Raw genomic sequence first — 19242 nt, 5'->3', positions numbered from 1 at the left:
CTGCTCAGCAGGGAGCCCAACACTGGATTCCATGCCAGGACCCTGAGATCATGACCTGAGCTGAAGACAGATGCTTAACCAACTGAGCCACCCAAGTACTCCTTCATGGAGAATTATTTTTCTTTAAAAATTTCTCTTGAATATGGTTTTGGCATTTGGGGTTTGTTTGTTTATCTGTTCAGGGCAATCTGAAGTTACAGGGGTTCTCAGGAAGGTGGAAAATGGTAGGCAGAGAGAGCAAGAGATGGGTCTTGAAGGTCCTAAGTATGAGTACTGATTCTGCTACACGCTAGCTGTATGACCTCAGGCAAGTCATGGCAGCTCTCTGCATCCCAGATTCCAAAATTAGGCAGTTAAGCTAGAAAGTTCTCCAATGTCGGGACGCCTGGGCGGCTCAGTGGTTGAGCATCTGCCTTTTGGCGCAGGGCGTAGTCCCCAGGTCCTGGGAGGGAGTCCCGCATCCCAGGGGGAGCCTGCTTCTCCCAGAAGGAGCCTGGTTCTCCCTCTCCCTATGTCTCTGCCTCTTTGTGTGTCTCATGAATAAATAAGTAAAAATCTAAAAAAAAAAAAAAAAAAAGTTCCCCAGTGTCTTCCCACCCTAAAGCCTTAAGGATACATATGCCCTAAATGGCTCTGGATCAGGAGAGGAGGTCTCAGCAGAATGTGAAAAGCTGGGGTTGGGGGAAAAAACTCATGAGGCAAGAGAAGGAGAAAGTCAACAAATAGAGAAGGAATGATGCTGGAGGAGGCTGATGAGAAAATCCCAGGCAAGTATCACCAGAACCATCATCACTCTACCAGTCAAGGGCTTTGTACTTGTCCAGGTGCATTTATCAATAACAACTCCTTATGTCCTCACAACGGTTTGTTATAAAAGGTATTTGCGTATTGTATCGTTTACTGACCATAAAACTAACAAAAATTCCCCAGGCATCTCCTGTGAAGAAAGACCAGAAGGGAACATTTTAAAAAAGAAAGAAAAAGGACAACAAATTTGGTTAAGAGTGTGGTATTATGGGCAGCCCCGGTGGCTCAGCGGTTTAGCGCCACCTTCAGCCCAGGGCGTGATCCTGGAGACCCAGGATTGAGTCCCAGGGCGGGCTCCCGGTGCATGGAGCCTGCTTGTGTCTCTGCCTCTCTCTCTCTGTGTGTCTCTCATGAGCAAATAAATAAAATCTTAAAAAAAAAAAAAAAAAAGAGGGTAGTATTATGACCAAATATTTTCATATTTCAGGATGAAGTTTTGTGATATTTTATAATGAAATGGAATATATCTTAACAAGCCATTTTTAACCTCAGGGTAGAAACGACAGTATGGCAAGTGAGGCACTTGCCTTGGGTGCAAAATTTACAGGGACACCGAAAACCTCAGCAATCAAGATAAATAATATATAATGCAATTTTTTAAAATATCAAAATCAATGCAATGCATAAAAAAAAAAATCCATGATGAACAAAATATCAAAAATTTAAGTAAAGACTCCGATCCTGCTGCATGACTCTCTCCTCATTGGTCTCACTCTAGTCCTGGCCCTTATAGCCAGGATTAGGGTATTTTCCAAAGTGCATAACCTCTGGCCTCCTTGTGTTCATTTTCTCCAAGGGGTTGCCCTCCTCCCCCTCCCGCAGGCAGTGGACGGGGGAGGTTGAGGAGTTAGGAGGACTGTCTCTGTCCAGAGATAGGGGCAAGGCCTGCAGCGGAAGTACAAATACGGGGGTGGGTGTCCCGAGTCCGCCCTCTGCTGGCCAGCCCGTTGCCCAGCACTCACCTTCTCCAGCTTGTCAGCATCACTGCTTTCATCCAGGAGGATCTCGAACATCTTCTGTACCCTGGAGTCCGTGGAAAACTGCACACGGAGCTGAGGAGAGAGGAGGGAGTGGGGAAGGAGGCAGGCAGGGTCCGCATTTCGGGCGGCTTAGCAAATATTAGGGTATCTCCTCGGGGCCCCAACACTGTTACTCATTCATCCCACAAACATTTACTGAACAGCTATTATGCGTCAGTCACTCTTGCAGATGCTGCGGACAGAATGGTGAACAAAATCAAGTCCTTGCCCCACAAGGCTTACAGTCTACTTAAGTTCGCTATCCCATGTGGTCATCACAGGTCTTGGAAGGCTATAGATTATCACCCCAATTTTGCAGTCTAGTTAATAATTAGCTGTTACATACTTAAACACTGGCTAAAACAGAATTTGGTGTCTAGGACCAGAAGCCTAAAGCAATTTTCAAGCATCTCTTTACACAGATTAAAACAATTATGTTTGGATATCTCATCCCTCATCCCCAACCCCAGTGCTCTGAATCTACCATAAAATGACCTAACTGATCATCACACACTGCCCCTCCCACCCACCCCCAATTTGCCAGCTCCTCTGTACTTCCCACTACTTTGTTCTGCTGGTCTATGGTCCTGCCTATTTCCATCCTGGGTTCATTTCCTCCTAGGGGGGTCTCTCATTTGCCACCCCTTCTTGGGTCACTCCTCCGTTTGTTTACACAGCCCTGGAGTCTACACTCTGGACAGTGTGCCGTTGTCCCACCATGGGGCTGCCCCAGGCACAGAGAAGTTACTGAGTCTTGGAGTAAGGAGCTTAGTGATCATCTACCCTCCTGCTCTTGCAGAAAGGGAACTGACACCCTAAGGGATTCCTTAGAAAACTGGTACCTAAGCCAGGGCTAGGATGCAGGATACCTCTGATCCAAGTTTTCTCCACCCCACTCCATTTGCAATACCCTCTCCTCAATGCTGCCTCTGCTCTCCTAGAAAGAAAGGAAGGTCATGTTGCATACATACAAGATTATTTTTTTTAAGCCTCCATCTAAAATTTAAGAGACCCATGTTCTAGCTCTGGCTAGCTTGTGCCCTTCAACAAGCATCTCTGATCATTCAAAGATGGGCACATCTGCCTGGCTATTCTATGGTGCCACCCTGTGTCATGTGTTCATTCCATCCAAGAGTGTGGAGGAAGTGTTAGACCTCCCCTGGTGTCCTGCTTCCCTGCTTCCCTAACTTGTCCCCAGTAGGGGTTGGGGAGGCAGACTGAGGCTTGTGGGAAGGGGTCCAGCTCACTTTCTCTTGGATGCTGGTGTTGAGCCTCCTCAGCGTCTCCTGGAAGTTTTGGTTCCGTGGCTCGAGGGTAGCACAGCGCTGCACATCCTTGAAGGCCTGATCCAACTTTCCCAGGTGCTCCAGTGCCTGGCATCGCCGATACAGAGCCTTGATGTCCGAGGAGTTGATGTCAATAGCTAACGAGGGGAGGCAGGGCCTCAGAGGCCTGGGCTGCAGACCACCCGTCCCTGCCCCTGCTTCTCTATCTTCAGTGGAAATTATCCACCAATGTAGACTATCTGGCCGAAGGCTCTTCTTTGTCAGGGAGGCAGTAAGGATCATAGCCTCAAGGTAGGAAGGGAACTTAAGGGTCATCTCATCTAGCTCCTGATGCTTCAGTTTCTGCTACATCATGATCTCAGCCAAGTGCTCATCCAACGGGGACTTCATACCTCCAGCAGTGGGGAGCTCCCTCCTTCTTTTTTTTTTTTTAATTTCTATTTATTTATGATAGTCACATCAGAGAGAGAGAGAGAGAGAGAGAGGCAGAGACACAGGCAGAAGGAGAAGCAGGCTCCATGCAACGGGAGCCCGACGTGGGATTCGATCCCGGGTCTCAGGATCGCGCCCTGGGCCAAAGGCAGGCACTAAACCGCTGCGCCACCCAGAATTCCCGAGCTCCCTCCTTCTCAAGGCAGCCAAGCAGCTTCAACAAGACAACCCTTCCCCCTTCCGTCTATAACTTTGTCCTTTTATCCTAAATTCAGCCCTGGAACCCCAGAGATGAAATCCAATCCTTCTTCCTTGTGACAGTCTTTTAGATATTTGAAGACAGCTTAGGTATTTGAAAGCAGCTCTCTATCCCACCTGGGAATTGCCTTCCCCGAGCTAAATATTGCCACTTCCTCAACCCACTTTTCACAGGATGTATTTTCAGCTGGTTCCCTCCCTTCTGAACTCACTTCAGACTACCTCGGTTTCTCCTTAAAAATAGTAATCAGAGCAGAACCCAACACCTGCAGCCAAGAGAAGTTTTCTCATTTTGATCATGGACCTAAGCCAACATTTCCTAAAGTTTAAGTCTAAGGTGAAGTTAAAGTTAAGTTTAAAGGTTTTTGTGGTTGTCGTTAATGTTAATGTTCACTTCTCCCTAGTCCCTGTGGAATGGGCTACTGCCCCCCTCCTCCCCTTAGGGAGCCCAACCCCACAGAGTGGACTGGGCTGATGCTCTGGTCCTGGGAGTTGCAGGAGGAACACATCCTAATTTACAACGGAAGAGGGTGTATCTTTACCATGACATAAGGATTTTTGGAAACATCTTTTCACAAAAGAATCTCCCTTGACTTACAATTTAATACATAAAGCAAGTTGTAAAAATGCTATCTAGGGATGGCTTCTCTGGACACTGGAAGCCCTGCCTACAACGCCTAGGATGGCATTTACACAATCTGTAATTCCTTCAATTGACAAAGAGCCTCTTAGACAAAACAGGGATGCTGGGGTAGGGGTGGGGAGAGCCTGGGGGAGGGGCACTCACCTCTTGAGGCATCTGAAGCCGCCTGAACGTAGCTCTCCTGAGGAAGGGAGATGAAGTAGGAGCCAGGGTCAAAGTGGGCCCAGGCAGAGACAGCCAGAGAAGGTTTGGTGGGGAGCTGCCGGCTGTCAAGGGCCCAAGGGCGGGCCCCTCGCTGGGCATGGAAGAGTGGATGAGCTCTGGCATTAGGCAAATGCTTGGGTTTGAACCCAGGCTCCGCTGCTAATTACCCAGGAGATCTTGGCAAGTTACTGAGCCCTTTGAGCCCTGAGCTTGTCATCTGCGATAGGGGCATGAAACAGCAGCTAACTGGGCTGTGAGTAAGATGCTGCGAAATAACATCTAAACAGCCCTGGCATGTTGCCAGTGCCCATTAGGCTGACTCCCACCTGAAGGAGTTTCTGTCTCCCGGAAGAGTGGGTCAGGCAGGAGTGGGGTTCAGGAGTCAAGGTTGGAACAATGATGAGGCCCATCAGGATGGGGGACTGCTTCCACACCCCTGCCTCCCAGCCCTGGCCCTCAGCTTCCCGCCCTGCCCACTCCAGACCGTTTTCAGGCCACAGGCTGCCCGGTTCCTATAGAGCGTGGCCAGCAGGGCCTTATCCTTGGTCAGCTTCAGGGCCTGGCTGTAGCTCTTCGTTGCAGCCTTGTAGTCCTGGAGCTGAAAATGCCGATTCCCTTCCTCCTTCAGCTGCACAGCTTCTGCCTCTGCCATCTGTCAGGACAGGAGCAGCTCTGTCTGGCCAGTCCCTCACTCCAGACCTAGAGCTGGACTCCTGGCCTGAGGTCTGGAGCTCCAGGGTCTCCTCCTACCGGGATGGAAGGTGAAAGTTCTGCGTGGAAAGGACCCACCACCAACACTCCCAAACCCATTACCCAGAAGGACTTTATAGCATTTGCTTGGAGAATAGCATGACTGAGGTAGTCTTAAGAGTCTCTGTGCCTCCCTCTCCGTCCCTCCCAGCTGGACAGGTGAAGCCACCATGCCGAAGACCTGGATTCTCACTGCCAGCCTTAAAAGTTTTTCTCCATGCAGGCGGGGTGGGGGGCTTCTCCCTCCCGGGTCTGAGGAACCCTCCTGGGGGGCTCACTTTCTTAGAGGACAGTGCTCCTGGTCTGTCCTCCTGTGATGCTGCTCTGCGGAGCTCCCCTGTGAACACCCGGACACCAAGCCTTAGTCTACCCCCTCCCCCACCCAAGAGGCTTTATCTTCCCTGCCAGTGGCTCCAGACCATATTTGGCCACAGGGGCAGGTGGCCCTGGAGTCTGTCACTGATACTCACGGCCCTCCCCCTCCCCAGACTGGACAGTCATTACCACGTGGAAGCGCTGACTAACCTCTGCCCCAGCGTCCTGTTCAGGGGCAGTCCTGGACTCAGGCCCTCATAGCACAAAGAGTGAGAGAAAGATCCAGAAAGGAGGGAGGACCTGCACCCCCACAAGGCACAGCTATAATGCCCCTTCTCCCCCTCCACCCCAGATAAACAACCTCTTCTCTCCCCCCAACCCCTGCTATTTTAGGAGCAAAGTGACAGCTGAGGGGCTGGCAGACTTAGACAGAGCAGCTGCCCAGGTCCAGGACCAACTGGAGACTTCCAGAAATGCCTTTCCGGAGGGAGGAGGGTTGGAAGAAGGGAGAAGAGTTCCTTCCCCTCTTCCACTTGCCCAAATGTCCCCTACCCTTATGGCACTCACTGTTGAAAAGGTCCTTCCTTTTCACAAAGACCAAGGGGCTTGCAAGCTCAGTTTAGTGTAAGCAGGTGCTTTGTTTCAGTGTGTATACCTTCTCCTGCATCTACCATCTATGTGGAGTGAATGCATTAAGCCTGCCTCCCCCATCCAACTGGGAGCTCCCTGAGGATGAGCTCTGCATATCCCCCACCGGGCTATAGTCTTGTCCTTGGGCAAGAGCTGGGTCAGTCCCTGAATTCCCCGAGCCAAGGACTTGTACCCTCATCTGCATGGGGATTCCCCTGGGACAACCTGAGCCTCCCACATCAGAAGGAGGTCTTCCTGGGGGCGCCTGGGTGGTTCACTCAGTTAAGTGTCTGTCTTTGGCTCAGGTCACGATTCCAGGGTCCCGGGATGGAGACCTGAGCAGGGCTCTCTGCTCAGTGGGGAGTCTCCTTCTCCCTCTCCCTCTGCTTTTCCTCCTTGCTTGTGCTTTCTCTCTGAGATAAGTAAATAAAATTAAAATAAAAAGAAGGGGGTCTTCCAAGGACAAAAACTATTTCCACCACCAGAACACGTCTTCCCTAGGGAAGGACTTGTTTCTCCCCATCTAACTGAGGGTTCCTGAGTCCTATTTGACGTTGGAGTCCTTCCAACGTCTCCAAGCCTGGGTTGTGAGCTCCCTCCCAGAGGGCAAGGACAACATCTCATGCAGTTTGACCTTCCCTGACACAGAACACAGCAGTCAGTGCCCGATGCAGGGTTTCCTCAATTAATTAATGGATGGATGAATAGTGTCTCCATGCTAATGTTCTTCTTCACTTACCCCCATTCCACTCCCTTCCCCGCACATGTGAAGGCAAGGATTTGTGTCTATTTTGTTCACTTACATATTTCAAGTGGCTATCACAGTGTTACATAGCAGGGGCTCAACAATATTCATTGAACGAATGGATGAGATAATTCCATGGATCTGTGATTTCTCTCTCTCTTTTTTTTAAGATTTTATTTATTTATTCATGAGAGACACACAGAGAGAGTGAGAGGCAGAGACATAGGCAGAGAGAAAAGCAGGCTCCACGCAGGGAGCCTGATGTGGGACTCCATCCTGGGACTCCAGAATCACACCCTTGGGCCAACGGTAGGAGCTAAAATGTTGAGCCACCCAGGTGTCCCTGGATCTGTGATTTCTAAATACGAAGAATACCAGGATATTTTGAAAACACATAATAGGGAAACATGGCATTGTTTCAGAGAAGGTTTCTTGAGTAAATGATTAAATGAGTTAATACATATAGAGTTCCTAGAACAATGTCTGACAGAGACACTTGCTGAATGAACCCACACATATTTCAGGCAAGACCTGAAGAATAAGGAATTGTTCCTGTATTTGTCTGCTCAGGCTACTGTAACAAACTGCCACAGGCAGGATGGCTTGAATAAATGAAATGTATTTTTTTACAGTTCTGGAGTTTAAAATTTTAAGATCAAGGTGCCATTAACTTTGGTTTCTGACCAAAGGGAGGCTTCTCTTCCTGGCTTGTAGATGGACACCTTTTCATTGTCTTCACATGGCCTCTTTTCTGTGTGAGAAGGAGGCATGGGGCAGAGAAAGAAAGAGACAAAGAAGGAGAGATATCTGGTATCTCTTTGTTACTCCCATATAGGCTCTGTCTGCAAATACAGTCACCCTGGAGGTTAGGGCTTCAACTTATGAATTGGGGGTAGGGGTGGGAAGAGGGACACAATTCAATCCATAAGAATTCCAGACAGGTAAATCTGCAAGGACAAAAGCACTGACACAAGAAGGGTCATGCTTTGGAAGAACTAAGATAAAGCTGGAAGAATTGATCTTAGGAGTAGCTAGAGAGGTACGTAAGGCTGAGTGGACCATTATGAGCAGTTTGAATTTTGTTATGTTTATAATGGGAGCCACTGTAGGACTTTAGGGTGAAGAATGACATACCAGATCTTTGGTTTGAAAACAGCACCCTGGTTGCAGTGTGAAGGATGCATGGGAAGAGGCAAGAGTGGAAACAGGGAGGCAAGTCAAGAGGCTGTTGTAGGCAACCATGGTGACTCAGACCAGAGTATGAGAGAGGAGGTGGAGAGAACAGACTCACCACAGGTTAAGAAGGCCAGACTGACAGAGCTTGAGACTGCCGGGATGTGGGGAGGGCTGCCAAGGAAGATCCCAGGTTTCTGGTAAGAGCTCTCATGTTAGGCGGTCTCTGCTTCAGTTCTTCATCTGTAACGTGGGGACAGTAGGGCTTTTGTGAGGGTTAAATGAGTTACATGTGTAAAGCACCTAGAACAATGCCTGACAGGTTGCTATCATTCTCATCATTGTTGTTATTGCTTTACAGTGTTGAAAACTGTGGACACTTTTTGCTTTTGTACTCAAGAATTATGAATTGATTTGATCCATTAAAAAAAGAATAACATGGGACACCCGGGTGGCTCAGCAGTTGAGCGTGGGCCTGCAGCCCAGGGCCTGATCCTGGAGTCCTGGGGTCCAGTCCCCCAACAGGCTCCCTGCATGGAGCCTGCTTCTCCCTCTGCCTGTATCTCTGCCTCTCTCTCTCTCTCTCTCCGTGTGTGTCTCTCATGAATAAATAAATAAAATCTTTAAAAAAAAAAAAAAAGGACACCTGGATGGCTCAGTGGTTGAGCATCTGCCTTTGGCTCCAGTTGTGATCCTACAGTCCTGGGATCCAGTCCCCCAACAGGCTCCCTGCAGGGAGCCTGCTTCTCCCTCTGCCTATGTCTCTGCCTCTCTGTGTCTCTCATGAATAAATAAAATCTTAAAAAAAAAAAAAAAAAAAGGAGAGAATACTAATTTCTTCCTTCAAGCCAACAGGCTCTGGTTCTGTAAGCCCGCCCGCCAGGCTGCTGCGGCCCAGAGCCAAGCCAAATTAGTCTTCTGCCACTCCTGTCTCTGATTTTGGGGGGAAATCAATTAACTTCTCAGAGCCTCGACTTCCTCATGTATAAAGTGGAGCCAGAATCCCTGTTCTGCAGAAACAAAAGGCTGTCTGTGCCCTGCGCGGCGCTGGGAGGGCGTGACACTTGCCCTCCGCCGCACCAGAGGGCGATGTCGCGGGCGGCCGCCCCTCCCCCCGCCCCGGGGGCGGCGCTCTGTCCCGCCGGGCTCTCTGTCCTCCACGTGGGGACCCGGGATGGCGGCGGCGGCGGCGGCGCCGGGGGTGCGTGAGTGCGGGCGGGGGCGCGGGGCGCGGGGCGCGGGGCGCGGGGCGCGGGGCCGGCTCCTCCCCCGGCGGGCGGCGCGGCTGACCCCGCGGGTCTGTGCGCAGGGCGAGGCGGCGGCGCGCGACGTGCAGCGGCTGCTGGTGCAGTTCCAGGATGAGGGCGGCCGGCTGCTGGGCTCCCCGTTCGACGTGCCGGTGGACATCACCCCCGAGCGGCTGCAGCTCGTGTGCCACGCGCTGCTGGCCCAGGTGAGCGGCGGCCGCGCGGCCCCCTGCCCCGCCCCGCCCCGGCCCTGCCCCGGCCCTGCCCCGGCCCGGCAGGCCTGCGGCTCGGGGCGCGGGGGTCCCCGGCGCGCGGGGGGGAGGGGCGGGGGGGGGCCTGGCGCCGGGCCCGGGGTCCACCTGCAGAGAGGCCGGCACCGCCTTCCCAGGCCTTGAGGCACCGTCGAATTCCCCGGCGCAGCTCCTCGTTGACGTCCCTGTGTTACAGAGTGACCCACGGGCGGTCACTGACCTACCTGCGGTGCTCCGCAGTCGATGGTGGCCTTGGAACCCAAATGTCAGATTGAAAACCCTTGCTCCTCGAAGCCTGCGTTCGTCAAAATGCTGCCCTCTGGCGGGGCGAGCGTACCCTGGACCCCACCCCAGATTTACTGACACCAAGACTGGGGCCAGGCAGTGAGTGTCTGCATTTTCAGCCAGCTGTTTTTGGATGCTTGTTACACATTGTAGGGCATGGCGTGGTGGTTTAGAAAAATACTGTCCAGTTCTGTGTATTAACACGGACTCAGGACCTGAACTTTCTTTTTGAAGCACTCGACTTAGTCCTGAGCAATAGGACATTGGACGTTGGGCTAGTTATTAGTTAGCTGCTCTGAGCCTCAGTTTTATCATTTATCAAGCGAGAATATGAGTGCCTACCTCCCAGGGTGGTTGTGAGATGCAGATAAAGGATTTTAAAGTACTGTGTAAGTATCCTCAGTGGGCATGGTGGGGTATCCCAGACAGTGGTGGAAAAGAACAAAGTTTCAGCTGCCCACAGCCCAGTGGGGAGTGCTCCTGCCTGTCCTTTGATGGAGGAGTTGCCCTTTGCCGTTGCCCTCCAGGAGGATCCCTTGCCACTGGCTTTCTATGTCCACGATGCTGAGATCACTTCATCACTGGGGAAGACGCTGGAGTCACAGGCAGTGGAGACAGAGAAGGTCCTTGACATCATCTACCAGCCCCAGGCCATCTTCAGGGTCCGTGCTGTGACCCGCTGCACCAGCTCTTTGGAAGGTCACAGTGAGGCAGTCATTTCTGTGGCCTTCAGCCCCACAGGAAAGTAAGGGCAGCCGCAGAATCATGGGGTGGGGTGTGGGAGTGCATTCTGGCTGGGTGGGGAGAACACCCCAAGTTACAGTCAATGGGGCCTCAGGCTGCTTATCACAGACCTGAGCTCTGGGCTTAAGTTGAAGGTAAGGGACTTCCCTTGGTCTTTGGTTTGGTCTTAAAAGACACCCACCTTGAAAGAATCCTTCCTGGACTTGATCTCAGGAGACCTTAGCTGTGAGCTTCCTAGCTGTGTGACCTGGACGAGTCACTTTCTTGCTTAATTCATCATCTGTGAAACTGAATTTTATTTGCTTTTTGCAATTGTATGAGGAGAATGAGAAGCTTCATTCCTGATTACAGCTGTGGCCATTCCTTTCAGAAAGGAAGAGGAGAGAAAAGACCACCTGAGGTCTTCTCACAGATGGTATCAGTGTTACATTTCTCCTTCTCAAGGAAGAGAGAAAAGTCCAGCCTCAGATTCTGTGCCCAGAAGACAATTGAATAGGCAGCCAAAATGCATGTATGCAGTGTTCTGGTGTAGGCCCTACCCCTTGTCCCCACTGCAAAAATCAGGTGGCCTCTCTTCTTCCCCAGGTACCTGGCCAGTGGCTCCGGAGACACCACTGTGCGCTTCTGGGATCTCAGCACCGAGACACCGCATTTCACATGCCAGGGTCAGTACGCAGTTAGCTTTGCAGGTGGTCTTAACCCAGTGGTGGGTGCGTGATCATTTACTCAGCTCCTTAGTTCCTGAGGAGGCTCAGAGCTGATTCAGGCCCTTCACAGCCAGTTAGCAGCTGCCTGCTTCTAGGTAGACTGCTCCTTTGAGCCCAGCTGGCCACTTACAAACAAGCAGAGACTGCACCAGAGTGTCAGTGTGGGGTTGCGGGTTGTGCTGACTGGCTGGTAGCAAGGAGGACCTGGCTTAAATCCAGCCTCTACCACATTAGTTCTCACACTTGAACATGCATCAGAATCACCTGAGAATCTTGTTAACATATTTATTGCTGGGGCCCACCCCTAGTTTTTGTCTCCCTAGTTCTGAGATGCTGCCTGAGAATTTGCATTTCAGGTTCCCAGCTGGTGCTGATGCTTCTGATCTGGGGACTGCACACTAGCTGGGTGACCTTGTGTGTGTAGAGCATGCTCCCTAAGCTTCAGTTTTATCATCTGAAAAATTAGGGATAATTCCTTCTCTGCACCACAGAGCTATCAGAATTACAAGGAATGACATGTGTACAAACACTTGATACCATGTATCATGTAAGGAATTATTAGAAAGTGAAAGTATGATCTACACAGCAGGATGCATGGCTTTTGCACTTGGGGTGGATTCTCCCTTTGCCTAGAAAGCCTCCTCTCTACTTTTGTTCAGCTGCTCTTTCATTCAAGGGCCAGTTGAGGAGTGTCAGGCACTGCTAGGCTCTGAAAATAAAGACAGATGTGCTCCCTCCTTCTTCCTCCCCTGCTTTCCTAGGACACAGACACTGGGTGCTTAGCATATCCTGGTCCCCAGACGGCAAAACACTGGCCTCAGGCTGCAAGAATGGCCAGGTAGGTGGCAGTCAGGGTAATGAGGCAGGGGTTCTGGGTCATCTTGAGCGGAGGATGGGTTGGAGGCAGTGGGCAGGCACCTTTGGTGGGCCCAGGGACAGTTCAGGGAGGGTTATTCAGTAAGCTTTTGTCCTTCAGATTCTCCTGTGGGACCCAAGCACGGGGAAGCAGGTGGGCAGGGTCCTCGCCGGCCATAGCAAGTGGATCACAGGCCTGAGTTGGGAGCCCCTCCATGCGTAAGTGGCACTGATAGAGCTGGGGGGGAATAAGAAGATAGGGGTTCAAAACTGTCCTCTCCCCTGCTCAGGGGGCAAGATGGCCAGCCTGACTGACAGTAATGGCATGCAAGCAGTGGGGAAGGTCTCCCAAGCCCTTGTTGCTGCTTGGGGCAGGGGCTGCTCGTCGTGGGGCATGAGAACTACCTTGCAATGCAGCTCGGCCTTGGGGTCAGGAAGCCGTCGAGTCCCTGTCCCTGGCCTTCGAGCTAAGCATGGGAAGGTGCTGTGGGCATTGTCAGGCCAGAAGTGAGGCCCCATCTCCCCCTCTCCAGGAACCCAGAATGCCGCTACATGGCCAGCAGCTCCAAGGATGGCAGCGTGCGGGTCTGGGATACAACTGCAGGCCGCTGTGAGCGCATCCTCACCGGGCACACGCAGTCAGTCACCTGTCTCCGGTGGGGAGGGGACGGGCTTCTCTACTCTGCCTCGCAGGACCGTACCATCAAAGTCTGGAGGGCTCATGATGTAAGAGCCAGGAGGGTCCGGAAAGTAATCTGGGGAAATCTCAGGCCATGGGATGCCAGGGCTGGAAAGAATGTTGGCCAGTGTGTTCTGGGATCCAGGTCAGGGGAGGTGCTTCGAGAATGGTGGGTCCTGTGGTTGGTGCTGTATGATAGTGGAGGTTCTAGTGTTCATTAGCACAGTCCAGAAACTCCTGCTGTAGGAAGCCTGATAGCTTTATGGAACCTGCCGTATCCCAGACTTACTTGACTGGAGCCCATGTACCATGTATTCTCACATATTTAACTTCCTTTCCAGGAATTCAGAAACCATGATCTGGCCTAGTACATTCATCTTATTTTATTTTTTTTTTAAAGATCTTATTTATTTATTTGACAGACAGTGAGCAAGAGAGAACAGGAGCAGGGTGAGGGGCAGAGGGAGAAGCAGACTCCTCACTGAGCAGGGAGCCTGATGCAGGGCTCTGTCCCTGGATTCCAAGATTAGGCCCCAAGCTGAATGCAGATGCCCAGCTGATTGAGGCACCCAGGTGCCGCCCAGTTCGCTCATTTTAGATATGAGAGACTTGAGCCCAGAGGGGTGATTTGATTAAGACCACAGTGAATGAGGATCCTGGTTCTGAGTCCCACGTCACTGTCTTCTGGGGCTAACCTGGGAGTACCAGTTCCCCAGGGTGGAGAGTGGGGTATGTCTGACCTGTCTCCCTCTGCCCTAGGGTGTGCTTTGCCGGACTCTGCAAGGCCATGGCCACTGGGTAAATACCATGGCACTCAGCACTGACTACGCCCTGCGCACAGGTGCCTTTGAGCCAGCCGAGGCCTCGATCAATGCCCAAGACCTCCAAGGATCCTGTGAGTGGATGGGAGAGGGCCGCCTGGGGAAGGGGCCACTTCTCTAGCTTAATGTGCAAGATTTGGACCTGGGCCAGGACATTTGCTGTTGGTGTGAAATTTTCTAATCAGCCTCATTCATCATCTCCTCTCTCCTCCGGTACCTGGCTATAGTGCAGGAGTTGAAGGACAGGGCTCTGAGGCGATACAACCTCGTGCGGGTGAGTGTGTGCCAGTCGCCAGCATGCCCAATTCTGTACTCATCCTTTACTAGTCCCTGAAACATTTTGCAGACACCCAGTCTCTTCCCACCTTCTGGCTGCAGCTCAGACTTTCCTTTTCCAGAAAGTTCTTCATGATAATTCAGTTTACAGTCCTAAAATCTTAACACATAGGGATCATTTTAATCATTTTGTTTTATTTGCTTTCTACTTACTAAGTTTTCTATTTTATTTTGTTTTGTTTTTTAAGATTTTATTTATTTGAGAGAGAGAGCAAGAGAAAAAACAGAAGTGGAAAGGGACAGAAGGAGAGGGAGAAGCAGGCTCCTTTAAGCAGGGAGCCCGACATGGGGCCTGATTCCAGGGCCTAGTCCCAGGACCCTGGGATCACAACCTAAGCCAAAGGCATACATGTAACCAACTGAGCCACCCAGGCACCCCTTATTTTATTTTTTAAGATTCATTTATTTGAGAGGGAGAGAGAACAAGCATGAGTGAAGGGTGTGGGGGGAGAAAGAATCTCAACTAGACTCCTTACTGATCATGGAGCCTGACTCAGGGCTTGATCTCACGACCCTGAGATCATGACCTGAGCTGAAACCAAGATTTGGATGCTCAACCAACTGAGCCACCCAGGTACCCTTCTTTTTTTTAAAAGTAACATATTCAAAAAATTTTAAAAAATAAATAAATAAATAAAAGTAACATATTCGTATAGTCTAAGGTTCCAAGAACACAAAAAGGGAGATAGTGAAAAAGTCTCCCATTTCTGTTGCCCTTTCATTTCTTCTAAAAGTATGCTACTGGGGATCCCTAGGTGGCTCAGCAGTTTAGCACCTGCCTTTGGCTCAGGGTGTGATCCTGGAGTCCCGGGATCAAGTCCCACATTGGGCTCCTTGCATGGAGCCTGCTTCTCCCTCTGCCTGTGTCTCTGCCTTGCTCTCTCTCTGTGTCTCTCATGAATAAATAAATAAAATCTTTAAAATAAATAAATAAAACATGCTACTAGTAGCCTGTGTTTCCTTCCAAAGACTTCATACGTACATATGCATACAAACCCACATGAAAAATCTTTTTTTGAGAGAGAGAATAGGAGCAGAGTGGGAGGGCGCTGCAGAGGGAGAGAGAGAATTTTAAGTGTGTCCAGCATAGAGCCCTTCTCGGGGCTCAACCCCACGATCCTGAGATCATGACCAGAATCGAAATCAAGAGTCTGCTGCTTAACCAACTGAGTCACCCAGGAGCCCCAATTCCTCCCTTTTTTTTTTTTTCTTTTTTTAAGATTTTATTTATTTATTCATGAGAGATACAGAGAGAGAGGCAGAGACAGGCAGAGGGAGAAGCAGGCTCCCTGCAGGGAGCCTGATGTGGAACTTGATCCTGGGAGCCGAAGTCAGATGCTCAGCCACCGAGCCACCCAGGCATCCCTCCTTCCCTTTTTATTTTATTTTTTTATTTTTTTAATTTTTTATATTTTTTCCTCTTTCCCTTTTTAAATACATGATTCTGTACCTTGCTTTTTTTTTTTTTTTTTTTTGTAATTATGTACAATGATTAGAAATTATTTCATCTGCATAAAGTTACCTTTGGGGGAAGTGATTTGCCAGGGGTCCCATCTGAGTTCATAGCTGGCCAGGCCTTATTTCTCCTAGTGCTAGCTCCTGTGCTGGTGGGTAATCAGTGGTGCGTTTGCTGCCAAGGTCAGGCTCTTCTGTCTGAGAGAGTCTCCAACACAGTGTGCTTTCTGCCTCTCCTAGGGCCAGGGCCCAGAGAGGCTGGTGTCTGGCTCAGATGACTTCACCTTATTCATGTGGTCCCCAGCAGAAGACAAAAAGCCCCTTGCACGGATGACGGGACACCAAGCCCTCATCAACCAGGTGCTCTTCTCCCCTGACTCCCGCATTATTGCCAGCGCTTCCTTCGACAAATCCATCAAACTATGGGACGGCAGGACGGGCAAGTGAGTGGGGGCGTGGGGAGGGAGAAGAAAGGCCCTAGTCCTCTGGGAGGAGCTTGGCTCTGCCACTTATTGGCTACATAGCCTTGGCAAGCATTTGGATATTCTGAGCCTTTGTTTGCTCTTTTGTAATAGGTGTCTCAGCTTCATTACAAGGTTTAAGTGAAATGGTATATTTAGGGTTGGCAATAGATGGCACTGAAATGCTAGTTCCTTTCATATCAAAGGAGAGAAATAATCTTAAGATGGCCAGGCATGTGGCAGAAGTGTAGGTTTGAGGGGTAGTCATTTCCTGGCCCTCCTCAAAGTGTGATCCACAGACCAGCAGCTGCCAGCATCATCTGGGAGCTTGTTAGCAATGCAGAACCTTGGGCCCCACCCTAGACCTTGTGAATCTGCATTTTATTAAGCTCACCAGGTGATCCTGCTCCCATTATAGTCTGAGAAGCACTGGTGTAATGAGGCACTGTGGCCTTGAGGTTGATAGGTTAGAGGAGAGGCAGGGGCATGGGCAAGAGGAGAAAAGGGGCAAGGGAAACCTTTGTGGTGGCCACAGGGGCACCTCAGTCTCAGCCGTTGTGGATTTCCATATAGCAGCCTTTGAAATAGCTCATTCCATTCTTCTTTAAGATAAGGAAACTGAGTCTCAGAGGGGCCAACTCTTGTCCAAATAGACATAGCTAATTTGTATTGATCTGAAAGTTCCAGGTGGGCCTAGCCCACTGTTATTCCATGGCACTTGTCAGCAGGCAGCTTGTGTTGGGGGATATCAGGCAGATGGGCTAGGCAGGTGGCCGCATTGGATTCTAAGTCACGCAGAGTTGTCCAGGTACAGAGGCCTGGCAAGAGGCACCCTAGAAGCCGCTTATTTGGAAAAGTTGTACAAAATTGTTACAACCTTGGTAATGATCACACTGGGGTGGGGGCTAGGCAGTGAGATTTTGTATAAATTCCCGCGTAATCCTAATGTGTAGCTAAGGTTGAGAATCACCGCTGTGGGCATAGGGGCCCCTTCAGACATGTTTGAAGACCTAATCCCACCATCACCTTTTCCTGGCCCAGGTACCTGGCTTCCCTACGTGGCCACGTGGCTGCTGTGTATCAGATCGCCTGGTCAGCCGATAGTCGGCTCCTGGTCAGTGGCAGCAGCGACAGCACGCTGAAGGTATGGGATGTGAAGGCCCAGAAGCTGGCAGCAGATCTGCCAGGCCACGCAGATGAGGTATGGCCAACCCTTGTGAGCAGAGGCGGGGCATGTGGTGAAGCCTGGCCCTCCTGTCCTCCCACCCTCCTTACTGACCTGCCTCCCCCAACTCCTGCCTTGGTTTAGGTATATGCTGTTGACTGGAGTCCAGATGGCCAGAGAGTGGCAAGTGGCGGGAAGGACAAATGCCTCCGGATGTGAGTGTGTGCTTGGCTCTCTTGCCCTTAAGGTGGTCACTCTTTGCACCTTTCCCTTCTGGTGGAGAATTCTGAGGGCTCTCCAGGGGTCTAAGACAGTGTGGCACCAGGTTCTCTGGGTGGTTAAAAGGGAAGGCTGCGGAATTACAGGGAATAGGTGCTCTCCAGAGGGTGAGCCCAGGGGCCCTCTAGCACAAGGCGGTAGTTTTCAGTTCCAGTCCTGGCTCTGGCTTTCACTGTGTAGTCTTGGAGAGCGTGGTTCACTTGCCTCCTGGGAGTTACCAAGCCTCAGTAGACAGGAAGATCAAAGATAAGAGATGAACATACTTGGGAACCTGAAGCACGTGTACTTGTGAAGAATTGTCATTGTTTGCTACTGGATGACCTTGGTGGGCCCTGGGATGAGGTCTTGGCTGGGGCAGGCAGTGGATGCCAAGCCTGAGTGGGTACCTAGAGCAGAGATGGTAGCCAGGCTCTTAATGACCGAGTGAACCCCAAGCTCTCCCTGTAGTGGGCTCCTGGGATTATATGGCAGCCTCCCTTTCCCAAGATGGGATCCCCCGCTATTCCCTCCCCCTTCTCCACAGATGGAGAAGATGAGAAATCCTATGTTCTGTGTGACCCCTCCTTGGACTTGCCGCTGCCAGCTGCCTGCCCGGACACAGACGAAAGGCCAGGGTGGTAACCCTGCAGACCAGCATGGTTTGCTGTCCTTGGACAGATCCCAATGGGGTCCCTCCCCAGAGCAGGAGAGCTTATGGGACAATATAACTGAGCTCAGCCCTCGGCCATCACTCTATACCTGGTGGGGGCGGGGGTGGGGTGGGGATGGTGGCAGGCAATAACTGGACCCCTGCTGCCAGCCCGTCGCCTTTCCTAAATGTTCTTTCTATTCAGTGTCAGGCCCTAGATTCTGTGACCAAATAAATAACTTATATTTTGTGTGTTTGGGTTGTAGTTCCTTGTCCTAGAATCCCAAGGCCCACCGGAGGACTATGCTAAGTGTGTATGTCTTCCATCTGGGCAACACCAAATCCATACTGACCAGGAAGTTGCCGTTCTTCTCTTTCCCCTGTGCCTACGAGGAGAGGCCAGCTGGGGCAGGGGAGACTGGCTAAAGCCATAGGGTAGTAGCCAGAGGAAAATCTGAGCCTGTGCCATCCAGTGTGGTAGACGCTAGCCACATGTGGCTGTCTCTGTTTACCAAGAATTCCATATGGCTAGGAATGCAATCCTGTGTGGCTAGCATCAGGCTCCTCACTGCATTGGATAGCATAGGTCAAGACCACCTTCATCACCACGGGGAGTTCTGTGGGCCAGCTGCTTGAGGGCTGCTTTCCTCAGCCCCTCTCACACGAAGCACTCTTCTTGAGGCCCCACAGTGCAGCGACCACTGTGCTCGGGGTACAGAGCGGAAGGTGACAGCTGTCCCAGAGCTCACAGAGGTGAGAGTTGGAGCAGCAGTGGGTGTGGCCTCACATGGGAGGATGGGTCTTTGGCCCATGAGGACTTTCACGATTGAAGGGAATCCCTACTGGATGTCCTCAGACCTTTGACCAATATCTTGCCTTCCATCCTGCCTCTACTTTCTGTTTCAAATCTCAGACAACCTTCCCAGGTTGGATTCTAAACTGTCCTTGTATGGATTGCTCAGGGCTACGGCATTTCTAACCTCTCGTTCCTCCCCTCCTCCCCACCGCTTCCCTACACCGTGCTCTCAGGATTTTGCATATCAGCTGGTTCTTCTTGGTCTCTTGTT

The 19242-nt window shown here is 51.0% G+C and overlaps 2 protein-coding genes and 1 long non-coding RNA gene across 7 annotated transcripts in view; 1 reads left to right on the top strand and 2 right to left on the bottom strand.

The window, feature by feature from the left end:
* Nucleotides 1-6025, bottom strand: part of UNC45B (unc-45 myosin chaperone B) — a 29316-nt gene extending 23291 nt beyond the window's left edge. Inside the window, exons 1-5 of one of the 4 annotated variants that reach the window (XM_041726202.1) lie at nucleotides 5925-6025; nucleotides 5134-5395; nucleotides 4590-4626; nucleotides 3074-3249; nucleotides 1770-1859 (exon numbers count right to left, since the gene is read on the bottom strand). In XM_041726202.1, the coding sequence (XP_041582136.1) occupies nucleotides 1770-1859; nucleotides 3074-3249; nucleotides 4590-4626; nucleotides 5134-5301 (471 nt within the window). In that variant the 5' untranslated portion in view covers nucleotides 5302-5395; nucleotides 5925-6025. Of the gene's footprint in view, nucleotides 1-1769; nucleotides 1860-3073; nucleotides 3250-4589; nucleotides 4627-5133; nucleotides 5396-5677; nucleotides 5794-5924 lie in introns of those variants that run through there. The other 3 variants (XM_041726201.1, XM_041726204.1, XM_041726203.1) reach the window with 3 other exon arrangements.
* Nucleotides 6026-7659: 1634 nt separating this feature from the next.
* LOC121473641 lies at nucleotides 7660-10065 on the bottom strand. Of its 2 annotated transcripts, none has more exons than XR_005983183.1 (3): nucleotides 9869-10065; nucleotides 8381-8505; nucleotides 7660-7840 (listed from the first exon to the last, which is right to left on the bottom strand). It is a non-coding gene; the product is annotated as an uncharacterized LOC121473641 (long non-coding RNA). The 2 variants fall into 2 exon arrangements; XR_005983184.1 differs by having other exon boundaries at nucleotides 9985-10052.
* Nucleotides 9381-18425, top strand: NLE1 (notchless homolog 1). Its single transcript, XM_041726186.1, has 13 exons — nucleotides 9381-9463; nucleotides 9572-9715; nucleotides 10573-10790; nucleotides 11375-11454; nucleotides 12258-12334; nucleotides 12473-12570; nucleotides 12885-13077; nucleotides 13790-13925; nucleotides 14079-14125; nucleotides 15883-16085; nucleotides 17145-17304; nucleotides 17413-17483; nucleotides 18071-18425. The coding sequence occupies exons 1-13, from the start codon at nucleotides 9437-9439 to the stop codon at nucleotides 18081-18083; spliced, it is 1467 nt and encodes a 488-aa protein (XP_041582120.1). The 5' UTR covers nucleotides 9381-9436; the 3' UTR covers nucleotides 18084-18425.
* The last annotated feature ends 817 nt before the right edge of the window (nucleotides 18426-19242 follow it).

Source organism: Vulpes lagopus, chromosome 12 (assembly GCF_018345385.1).
Source record: "Vulpes lagopus strain Blue_001 chromosome 12, ASM1834538v1, whole genome shotgun sequence".
Lineage (NCBI taxonomy): Eukaryota > Metazoa > Chordata > Mammalia > Carnivora > Canidae > Vulpes > Vulpes lagopus.
The sequence above is the reverse complement of the archived record's forward strand: the minus strand, read 5'-3'. Positions and strand labels throughout refer to the sequence as shown.

Coding starts and splice junctions, on each gene's coding strand:
- NLE1 (XM_041726186.1), top strand. CDS start 9,437: ATGGCGGCGGCGGCGGCGGCGCCGGGG. Junction 9,716..10,572: donor GCCACGCGCTGCTGGCCCAG/GTGAGCGGCGGC, acceptor GTTGCCCTCCAG/GAGGATCCCTTGCCACTGGC. Junction 13,926..14,078: donor CCAAGACCTCCAAGGATCCT/GTGAGTGGATGG, acceptor ACCTGGCTATAG/TGCAGGAGTTGAAGGACAGG.